At 37.7% G+C, this 10,866-nt stretch overlaps 2 protein-coding genes across 9 annotated transcripts in view; one reads left to right on the top strand and one right to left on the bottom strand.

Moving 5' to 3' along the window:
• The window catches only part of dab2ipb (DAB2 interacting protein b), a 791,247-nt gene that overhangs the window by 97,139 nt on the left and 683,242 nt on the right, over positions 1 to 10,866 (top strand). The gene's annotated exons all lie outside the window — the stretch shown is intronic.
• nup188 (nucleoporin 188) overlaps positions 2,401 to 10,866 on the bottom strand; it is a 12,609-nt gene continuing 4,143 nt past the window's right edge. The window contains exons 16-43 of the mRNA XM_025062559.1: positions 10,845 to 10,866; positions 10,478 to 10,604; positions 10,276 to 10,363; positions 10,054 to 10,130; positions 9,849 to 9,963; positions 9,588 to 9,708; positions 9,420 to 9,486; positions 9,010 to 9,135; positions 8,661 to 8,901; positions 8,304 to 8,510; positions 8,040 to 8,209; positions 7,857 to 7,926; positions 7,719 to 7,786; positions 7,435 to 7,630; positions 6,829 to 6,906; positions 6,647 to 6,732; positions 6,416 to 6,561; positions 6,145 to 6,323; positions 5,856 to 6,056; positions 5,387 to 5,479; positions 5,143 to 5,295; positions 4,458 to 4,595; positions 4,280 to 4,354; positions 3,964 to 4,179; positions 3,746 to 3,877; positions 3,586 to 3,659; positions 3,359 to 3,488; positions 2,401 to 3,104 (exon numbers count right to left, since the gene is read on the bottom strand). The exon at positions 10,845 to 10,866 is cut by the window's right edge and continues 164 nt beyond it. Coding sequence (XP_024918327.1) covers positions 2,925 to 3,104; positions 3,359 to 3,488; positions 3,586 to 3,659; positions 3,746 to 3,877; positions 3,964 to 4,179; positions 4,280 to 4,354; positions 4,458 to 4,595; positions 5,143 to 5,295; positions 5,387 to 5,479; positions 5,856 to 6,056; positions 6,145 to 6,323; positions 6,416 to 6,561; positions 6,647 to 6,732; positions 6,829 to 6,906; positions 7,435 to 7,630; positions 7,719 to 7,786; positions 7,857 to 7,926; positions 8,040 to 8,209; positions 8,304 to 8,510; positions 8,661 to 8,901; positions 9,010 to 9,135; positions 9,420 to 9,486; positions 9,588 to 9,708; positions 9,849 to 9,963; positions 10,054 to 10,130; positions 10,276 to 10,363; positions 10,478 to 10,604; positions 10,845 to 10,866 — 3,576 coding nt within the window. The 3' untranslated portion in view covers positions 2,401 to 2,924. The remainder of the gene's footprint in view (positions 3,105 to 3,358; positions 3,489 to 3,585; positions 3,660 to 3,745; positions 3,878 to 3,963; positions 4,180 to 4,279; positions 4,355 to 4,457; positions 4,596 to 5,142; positions 5,296 to 5,386; positions 5,480 to 5,855; positions 6,057 to 6,144; positions 6,324 to 6,415; positions 6,562 to 6,646; positions 6,733 to 6,828; positions 6,907 to 7,434; positions 7,631 to 7,718; positions 7,787 to 7,856; positions 7,927 to 8,039; positions 8,210 to 8,303; positions 8,511 to 8,660; positions 8,902 to 9,009; positions 9,136 to 9,419; positions 9,487 to 9,587; positions 9,709 to 9,848; positions 9,964 to 10,053; positions 10,131 to 10,275; positions 10,364 to 10,477; positions 10,605 to 10,844) is intronic.

Here is a 10,866-nt window from a genome sequence, read left to right as displayed (position 1 = left end):
TTTTATATGAATATTTCAAAAATCATTTTTAGAGAACATTTTTCGAATTTTTTTGTCGAAATGTTTTGTCAAAATCCCAGTTTTTCATGTCATTTTTGGTCAAAAACTAAGAAGCTTTGATGAAAAAATTTTTTGTAAAATTATTTTTTTAAATTGTATCTTTGCCTGCATGTTTCTCATAAAATTAGTGCACATAGAGAACATTTTTACAAATTTTTCTGTTTAAAACGTTTTGTCAAAATGCCAGTTTTTCATGTCATTTTTGGTCAAAAACTGAGAAGCTTTGATGAAAAAATTTTTTGTAAAATTATTTTTTTAAATTGTATCTTTGCCTGCATGTTTCTCATAAAATTAGTGCACATAGAGAACATTTTTACAAATTTTTCTGTTTAAAACGTTTTGTCAAAATGCCAGTTTTTCATGTCATTATTGGTCAAAAACTAAGAAACTTTGATGAAAACCCTTTGTAAAATTATTTTCCAAAATTGTATCTTTGCCTGCATGTTTCTCATAAAATTAGTGCACATAGAGAACATTTTTACAAATTTTTCTGTTTAAAACGTTTTGTCAAAATGTCAGTTTTTCATGTCATTATTGGTCAAAAACTAAGAAACTTTGATGAAAACCCTTTGTAAAATTATTTTCCAAAATTGTATCTTTGCCTGCATGTTTCTCATAAAATTAGGAAATTTAGAGAACTTTTTTAAAAATATTTTTGTATAAAGTTTTCTGTCAAAATGTGAATTTTTCTTGTCATTTTTGGTCAAAAACAAAAAGATTGAGGAAAAAAATTGTAAAATTATTTTTAAAAATGTTATCTTTACTTGCATGTTTTTTATAAATTAGGGCTTTTTTAGAAATATTTTTGAATTTAGAAAGTCTTCTGTCAAAATGTGAATTTTTCTTGTCATTTTTAGTTGAAGACTAAACAATTTTGATGAAAATTCTTTGAAAAATTATTTTTAAAAATGTTTTTTTTTTTACTTGCATGTTTCTTATAAAATTAGGGCAATTAGAGAACATTTTTCAAAATATTTTTGTATTAAGTTTTCTGTCAAAATGTAAATTTATCTTGTCATTTTTGGTCAAAAACTAAGAAACTTTGACAAAAAAGTTTTGTAAAATTATTTTTCAAAATTGTATCTTTGCCTGCATGTTTCTCATAGAATTAGTGCACGTAGAGAACATTTTTAGACATTTTTCTGTTTAAAACTTTTTGTCAAAATGTCAGTTTTTTTTAATGTCAGTTTGGTCAACAACTAAAAATAATTGGGTGAAACATATTTGAAAAATTATTTTTAAAAATGTTATCTGTACTTGCATGTTTCTCATAAAATTAGGGCATTTAGTGAATATTTTTAGAAATATCTTTGTATCAAGTTTTCTGTCAAAATGTGAATTTTTCTTGTCATTTTTATTCAAAAACTAAACAATTTTAATGTAACTTTTTTGAAAAATTATTTTTAAAAATGTTATTTTTTCCTGCATGTTTCTCATAAAATTAGGGCATTTAGCGAATATTTTTAGAAATATTTTTGTATACATTTTCTGTCAAAATGTGAATTTTTCTTGTTATTTTTGGTCAAAAACTAAAAAAATTTGACAAAATTTTTTGTAAAATTATTTCTTTAAATGTTATCTTTTCCTGCTTGTTTCTCATCAAATTAGGACATTTAGAGAATATTTGTTAGATTCTTTGTCAAAATTTGAACTTTTTGTGTCATAGTTTGGTCAAAAACTAAAACGGTTTGATGAAAGTGCTCTCAAAAATGATTAAAAATAAACTCATTAGCCTTAAGATGCCACTGCTCTCCGGGCGTATGTGTTTTTTGTTCTGTTTTTTTTTGTTTTGTTTTATGTACAGTGTCCTTGGGTGACTTGAAAGGTGCTTTTAAATAAAATGTATTATTATTATTATTAAAATACCTAACTAAGTTCATTTTTCTGGTTAAAATTCAGAAAGAAATATACCTTTTTGGTATTCCAACTTTTGATTACAGTAAAATACTATGCAAATGAGTTTCTTATAAAGTCTTCAAAAAAAGTTTCTCAAAAATGACAAAAAAAATGCACTCATGTGCCTAAAAATACTTAGTTATGACAATTGTTGTGGTTAAAATTCAGAATAGATATACTTCTTTAGTAGGCCAACTTTTAAAAATACTATATACTGTAAAATACTATGCTAATAAGTACTGTACCTGAAAAAGTTTTTCACCTCGGAAAAGTGGTCTTTTAAATATTTTAACGCTATTTTATAAGATTTAAAAAAACATGAAAATGCATTTTTATTACCACAATGTGAAAGTGGCTGTCTGTCAGATATGTACAGCATGACCAGGGCCAGCATGCTATGAACTGTGTACACAAGCAGGTAAAACTGTTAAATAATCAAAACAATTTCTGATACTCAGTTTCCTTTATTAGCTTTTTTTTTTTACAAAATTTGGCAGCTGCTTTTCAAATGTTTGCATGTTTAAAATATATCAATATTAATCCAACATTAAGTGGAAAAGAGGAGAAATAGAAAAAGTTGAATGTCTGTGCTCTTCTACTCTACATTTTATCATCTTATCTTTATAAAAAAGATTATATTTGAAGAAGCACTTGAAACAAATCTGGTCTTTAAGAGCGTGACCTATAAAACTAGGCCTTGAACAAATGGACAGTCAGTGACTGACATTTAGCACCATCTGCAGGCAGGTTTTAGACATTTTAGTTTAGCTCAAGTCAAATTCAGTTTCAACAAAAGTTTAATCTAATATAAACATTGACCAAAGTTCTTATTTGTTATAACGTTATTGTAGTAAATCCACCCATTATTGCAGTAACTGACACTGATGGGCTTCACAACAGAAAAGCTACTGGACATGGTGTGGTCTTATATCTAAGGGAAACCTGCCCTGATGTCTTCAGATGGACATCTATCTCTGTACAAGTCTGACAAACGCCTGCACCAGCTGGATGAACGGCTCCTGACCTTCAGGACTGGCTTTGGAGCCTGGAGTTGGAGGTTTGGACTGGGTGGAGGGCAGGAGGCCACTGGCTGGAGAGGATGGTGAGCCTCTACGGAAGTGACGGGACAGGCTGGACAGAAGAGTGCTCTGAAAGAAGAAGAAGAAGAAAAAAAACATAGGTTAAAAAAACACAATTCTACAAACAATGAGATTAAAATTCTACTTTTTTTTCTGACCCTAATTTGTATTTTTACTTGTGTGTTTTACAATTATAAAGTCTATACAATCCACGCAGTACAGTAGCACACGCGTGCATACTCATGGTTGTCAAAGTTGTTTTTTGGGTCATACACCTGGACATTTCTTAAGTAAACGTGACCATTAGAACAGGAACATCTCACCAGTTCAGAGCTCAGCTCCTGTTTCAGTCTCTGTTTGTCCCGGTGCATGATTGAGGGGTCTTTGAGACAACGGACTGCCTGAGAGATGAGGACGTAGAAACAGTTCTCCATGGTGAACATCAGCAACGACCTGGAAACGTGAAGGAATCCATTAATAATGACAAACTCAGCGATAACATGTTATTGGACCTGGCAGGAGTCGGAGGAGAAGACGTCAGTTCACTCACTTCAGAGCCTGGATCTCCTCAGTGGAAGCCAGAGACACAATGCTCACAGAAACTGGCTCCTTTTTCTTCTCTATCTGTAAACACACAACAGTTTGGACGTGTGGGGCTGTGAGGTCATTTGAGGCTGGATGAACACAGTGCTGGACGGATGTCAACTCACCTCTGTCAACATGCTGAGGGCCACGTTGATGGTGGCCAGCAGAGTTCCAAAGGAAGGCGCCACGTCAGGGTCGAAGGCCGGAGTAGTGAAGCTGAGGACAAACAGGGTTCTGTACTCTGCCAGGTCCATGCACTGAAACAAGCACAGCTCAGACTTAACTTTTTGTTTATTCACTTGTCTCTCAGATGTGGTCATCAACCTGGAGGTAAGAGTCTGACCTGGTCCAGGAGAATCTGACAGCAGTCTGGGGTGAAGTGCTGCAGCGTGGCCAGGGTTTTGCTGAGGATCTTCAGCAGGCTGCACTGAACGGCCAGCAGAGCCTTCTGCTCGGTCTCCTCTCTTTCTCCTGCACCCGCCGCCTCCTTGGATGGAGTCTGTGGAGGTCGCTGAGCCTTGGGAAGAGGAGCAGGGGGCAGAGCTTCACCGTTTTTAGCCTGAAAGAAAAAAATGTTAAGTTGTTATTCATATGTAAATAATCACACATCATTAGGTTAAACTGCTGACAGAGAACATCTGTTAACGCTGGTGTCTGACCTGGAGGTAGTGATTGAGCATCTTCTTGCTGTGGAGCAGATAGGTGCAGGCCTGACAAAGGTAACACAGGTTGACCTGCACAGAAGAGGTAGAAAAAGAATCAGAAACCGAATGAACACAGAGTCAAAGTCAGTCACTGATGTCGTCTGTTTGTGGAGCTTCGCTCTGCTGTACTCACCTGTACGTCATGGAGCAGCTTTGGGAGGTGAAACTGCCACTCCTTAACGAAGCTGGAGAGCTGCAGCAGGAAGCCCACCGTGTGGTCGGCCTCGTCTAAACACGTCAGGCTCTGCACGGTTCGCACTGCGTTCAGACACTGAGCAGAGAAAAAAACAGCTCCAGTTACTGTTCAAGAACTGAAGCTACGACAATGACTCATGAGTACGGGTAAGAAATAAAAAAAAAAATTATATTTCAAACACAATATCACAATATTGTAATTAATATAGTTCATCTTGATCCTATTTTGGTCTTCGTATGAGATGTAATAACAAGTATATCTACTATTTATATCTATTTAACTTGAATTACATTTGTTGTAATGTACAGTATATTATATGTTTATATGATTTTATTTTTATCGTAGTCATGTATTTGTTTTTTAAGAGCTTCTTGAAGTTTACTACATTGATGATTTTATTTTTGTTTACCTTTTTATTGGCAAAATTTGAATATTTTTCTCTAAGTTATTTCGAGAGAAACTTCAACAGGAAACTTTACCAGATGTGACGTTTCCAAATACAATGAATTGATGTTTGAAAAAAAAAAAAAAAAAATCATGACTTTTGACTTATAATTGAGTAGAACTAGTTTCGGAGATGAGATGTGTCTGAAACTGAAATGCGTCTCCAGGAGCCCTATACCTGCAGGATGCGTTCTTGATGGACTCCAACAAAGTCCAGAGCCTCATTGATGAAGTTGTAGCGCAGGGTCTTGAGCAGACTTTCCATCAGCGACATGCAGAGTCGGTAAACCCCGGGCCAGCAGGCCGAGTCCTGGGACTTACGAGAAAAGCTCTGAGAGAGAGAGAACCGCGTCATGATGGTGCACATCACACAGGGATGTGGTCGTTGACAAACCAGTGAAACGTGAATGCAGTTTAATCACCTGTGACGATTCACTGGAAGAAACTTCATAGACACTGAGCAGAGGGAGGCAGATAGTTTGGATCACTCCTGCTCCTGCAACAGCTGCAGCTCCCTGCACAGAAAATCACACAATGTAACAACTGGGATTTAATTTTCTAAACATTTTCCAAAAAATAAATGTACTTTTTTTGCCTCCAAATATGTATCAGTGTGCTTTTTTTTATGATTATAACTTCTTCTTTCGGCTTTGTCCCTTTTTTCAGGGGTCATAAGTCACTTACTATACAAAAGAAAATCTGAAAATGCACCTTTAAAATAAGTAGCTATGTCAATTTTTATGGATAAAATTATGAAAAAATATACTTTTTTGGAATGTTAACTTAAGATGGGAGATAACAAAATAAGACCTAAGGCATCACTCGGCACTTCTGAACGGTACTCCTCTATAAGGACTTACTGACTCAGAATATGGAGCTTTTTTTTTTTACCTGTGGAGTTCGGGCCAGTGTGAGCAGCAGGTGAAGTGCAGCCTCAGTGAAATAGAGGTTGTGTTTGGAGCGCAGGCTGAGCTCCACAGCACTGAGCACCGAAGGAAGAACCGGAACCTTCCTCATCACTGAGTACCAGTGTTCTCCGTCTTCGTCTGTGCGACACAGCTCCTTGGCTAAGTGCAGAGCAAGCACACACACCTGGGAGACATGGGCGAAAAATACAACAGTCAAAAAACGGTCAAACAGCAGCCATAGAAAATAACCACAACAATTCTTTCTCTCTCACTCCATCTCTCTGGTCCTTATGTGCTCCACGAGGAGAGTCCGTCTCCATGCAGTCCTCGTCCTCTGCTCTGTCTTCTGTTTGACTTACGTAGCGCATGTTGTCAATCAACATCAGAGACTCGTCCTTGACCGTTTCACACACAGACAGCAACAGCTGAGGCAGATGGGAAATATCTCCACCTGGGTGTTTAAAAAAGACATCCAGAAGAAAAAAACCTCTTTTAGAGACAGTCTGAAACAGTCTGACAAAGAGTGATTCCAACAGTCCATACCATTCAGTCCCTGAATCTGCAACACAGAAATGAGTGCAGAAAAGATTTTGGCCTTTGTTCTCTCCATCAATTCTTGGTCAGCTTTGAGGACACTCTCCAGGATAAGGGAGAGAGGAGACAGGATGTCAGGAGCTGTGGCCAACACACTGCAGACAAAGGGAGACACACAGACACTAAATTAAATTAGAATAAATTCCTCCAATGACTGACTGTTGTGATAATCACACTCACCATCTCCACTGTTTGAGCAGGATGAGCAGTAACGTGGTTATCATGGATCCAAGGCGGAGACAAGTCATAGACATAGGTGTCATCAGCTTAGGACACACAAGTAAGATATTGATGTGAGAAGGAATTCCAAAAAAGTGAAACAATAATTAAGAAATAATACACTTGATGGTATTTGAACATACAGCTGCTTTAGTTCCCTCCAACACATCCATGAAAAGCTTCAGCTTGGTGGCATCATCTTTGAGCTGCATCACATCAGACTAAAGAAGGAAATAGGAATAAGATCACTGCAGAGTGATGCACTGCAAAGAGTTCCACCTTTAGTTTTTTTTCTTCATTTTATATAAAATAGTTTTATATTATTTTATCATCACTAATATTTATAGAATCCAAGATAAAATTGTTACTCTGAATATTTCCTGGAAGTAAACAGTCATCAGTAAAACAGCAGTTTTATGTAACATTAGACTAGAATGACCTAAAGAAACACTTTAGGTCAGTGTGGGGCAGAGGGAGTCAGTGAGCAAAATTAATTTCACTTTCAATATTTTGGCCTCAGTGGTGAAATGTTCCAGTTATGATTTTTATACATCCGAGAATGCTTCTCCTTCAGGCTATGCACAATGAGGAGGTTATGCCGTCAGATGGTTATCAAAAATGATTGAGTAGTATTAACAAAAAGGGGGCGCTGCAGAAAAACTTTGGGAACCACTGCCCTAGGGCCTATAATTACAATTAAATAAAGATCTAAAACACTAGAAGAATAACAGTCAACACTGTGGACATACGTGACTGGTGGAAAGAATCAGCAACATCCTCCAGGCAGAGATCAACATCTGTGTCTCTTTGAACTGACACATACTCTCTTCGTCCATCTCTGCCACGTGGCACACCAGAGACTTCACATACTGGGACCAGTACTCATAACGTCGAGCATTGGAGAACTTCTGCAGCCCATCCTTCAGGGACTGCGCTAAAGAACCACTGCAATAACAAAACGCATTTTAAAAAATAAACAGGAATGACCAAAGACTTGGGCTGCAGAAGAATAGGATAAAAAAAAGAAAATTACCTGACAACATAGTAGATTTCTAGACCAATGATTTCCATGACAAAAGCACAGGTCTCCAGAACACAAGGCTGGGGAAAAAAAGAATTTTAGTACACAATTGTTGTCTTTAAGAATGCGAGATAAAAACAACTGTAATACCTCTGTGGTGTCTGAAGGCGGAGTGAGAGTTCCAAACAAAGGCGTTGTCAAGTTCTCCCAAAATCGTTCTCTGTGTAAAATATAAGCAGTCTTGTATTTGCCAGTTTTCACATTGTTTCACTGTAAAGATTTATCGATAAAATAAACAGAATTTTGTAAAAAAAAAAAAAAAAAAGAGTTTACTTTGCACGTAACACAGAGATGGCGCTATCTCTGCGATCCTGCCAGAGGGCCAGCAAAAAGGCCAGAGCAGCACGGTGGAGGAGTGGAGGACACCAGTACTTTCCCTGCTGTTTGGAGTCAATTAGGTCCAAAACCACATGTAAACAGCTCCACTCACCAAGAAGAAACTCCTGAGTAAAAAGAAAACATTTAACATTCATTAGAATGAGATGAGACAGTGACTACTAACTTATAATTACAGAATTACATCTCTGTGGTTCACACCTTTGAGCCTTCGTTCCCGTCTTTGACTTCCAGGTTGAGGAATAGCTCGATCAGACCAGGCTGGGTTTCTACTGCAACAGTAAGAAACTCAAGAATCATGACTTTGATTCTCATGTCTTCTGTTTTGCTCTGCAGCCGAGTGAGAAAAGCGTCCCTGATGGCTGCCGCGTCACTGCCCAGGCAGGCATAGACCGACATGGGAGCTGCCTAAGGTGAGAAAAATGTAAGGTTTTAACATGTTATTTTGTGCAAGACAAGACACAGGTGAAAGTCAAAATCCAAATCTAATTACTTATGTGATTAAATTGGATTAAAGTACTTCTTGTTGTGTAATTGTGAACCATGTGGATTTCTTACTGTGGCGAGTCTTTTAAGCAGCTGGATGGCGAGGCGAGGCAGAGCTGGGTCATGTTTGTGGTAAATATACTTGGCCAGAACAATTATAAGGTTTGTGCCATGACCACTGTGCTGTGTCAGTGCCTGCTCCAGAGGTGAAACAAGGTCAGAGGGTGGCTTCAGACGGATGACATTGTTTGTGACGGAGAAGGCCAGCTTGACAGTCTGGATTAGAATCTGACCTGGATCCTCAGAACTACAGCTGGACAGAAGTAAAAAAAAAAAATCAACTACAACTATACTGGAAATAAATTACAGTATCAGGCAGGAATATAATAAGACTACGATCTGAGTTTCCACTAATGTGTACCTGCTGGGCTGTGCAGCCAGGACCATATCTATGGTGTCCACTCCAACTCCCATGATGTTGACCACTGCCTGCCCTGCCTCAGTGTTGGCCAGGCTGTAGATGCAGAGAGACTGCAGAGTGGGAGAGCTGCATAGACGCAGGAAAAAGAAAGAAAAGTTTGAACATTATATCAAGACAAAACGTAATGTATTTTTCACATTTTAGAAACCGATTTTATTTATTAATTTCTTTTTAAATTGGATTGAAACTTTAAAAATATTAACATTCTTGCTCAATTGCACTGCATGTTGAACAGATCCACATTGACAATATTAACATTCTTGCTCAATTGCACTACATGTTGAACAGATCAGATTTGCCACCATACGAATGTCTTACTGAGACAAATGAAGCCCAACAGTTTTCCTTACCTGGTCTGATCTTCACCGTCAGGGCTGAGATTCAGGATGGCATGGATCAGTTCAAAAATGAGACAACCTGCAGCAACATAGAACATAGCAATAAAATAACTTCTTTAATCCTAAATTCCTATTTTCATATCAGGATAAAATGTCTATTTGTAAAGACAATCTCTCTACCTATCCTCTCTCTAACTCCATACGTGTTATAACGCCACTTGTGGTACGTAGGCAGCATCTCCTTTAGCACCAGCAGAACACATGGGATCAGACCTTTGTTTTGAGTACTGCCAAGTTGACCCTGAAGGATGAGGAAGGGCAGAGAGACAAACTCGCAGCATTAGAACATCAAATGTACACATGGAAAATAACAAATAAACATCTTTATCTTGAAGGTTAAACACACTTACAAGTATTATATTAATTAAAAAAGTGTCAAACCTTGATCAGGGTTGTAATGAGACGAAGAAAGGCAATGGTCACAGCGTACTCCCCCTTCGGCTGTTCGCTCTGGACCAACAGGTTGCCGTAATTACCTGCCTTCATCCCTTCAGCACTGGGGGTAAAAAAAACCAAACCTTTTAGATCATTGCTTTTAAGAAATAGAGCTGTTTGTTGCCAGACAAACTAAGGCAATAAGGCCTACCTCAGACACTGAGCCATGCTGGTCAGAGGGTTAGATGCAAATGGAAGAAAACCTGTGTGGTGCAGACTGGACCACACCTGAGAATACATAACAAATGGTAAAGATGGTTCTTTACAATTACTTCCACTCTGCTCAGTTTGTTTTCAGCTGTTGTGTCAAATAAGAAGAAGGTTTAATTGTATTAATTATCTAAACAACCCTGTATTCGAACATGATACCCACTTTTCCAGGCATCCTTGCGGCCAGAACGGCGAGGCAGTTCACACAGGAGGCAATAACTTCTACTGGAGGGTCGATGACAGACGTTAACCTGATATAAAGTAAACATGCTGATCACACAACAAGTCGTCTCACAGCAAATCAATGTTTGTAGAAATAATGAAAACTTAAATACATGTACATGATGTCTGTGAGGTAAAATTACCTCTGAAGCAGCATATAGATGCGTGAGGTGAGTGGCAGCAGACAGTCTGAGACAGTCCAGTCTATGCTTATGATCTTATGCACCAAATCAAGGATGGGCTTCACACGAGCACAGTGAACAAGAACATCTGAGGAGTAAACAGCAGAAAACATCAACATTGGTTTAAAGTATAAATTGACAGAAAACCTGTCTAGAAAAAAATCTGTGATGTAAATCTTCACTTCTACCACAACCGCAGAGACTAGCTGCTACATATGACACCTGTGGTGTCCACTCAAAAGAAATGTATCACTCAATGGCTAAAATGCCTGAGTCATCTCATTTAACTACCTATACACCGTTAACACATAATTGGTCAGTTGTGTACCTGCAGTGGAAACAACATGTAG

The sequence above is a fragment of the Cynoglossus semilaevis genome, chromosome 14 (assembly GCF_000523025.1).
Source record: "Cynoglossus semilaevis isolate Cse_v1.0 chromosome 14, Cse_v1.0, whole genome shotgun sequence".
NCBI classification, from domain to species: domain Eukaryota; kingdom Metazoa; phylum Chordata; class Actinopteri; order Pleuronectiformes; family Cynoglossidae; genus Cynoglossus; species Cynoglossus semilaevis.
The sequence above is the reverse complement of the archived record's forward strand: the minus strand, read 5'-3'. Positions and strand labels throughout refer to the sequence as shown.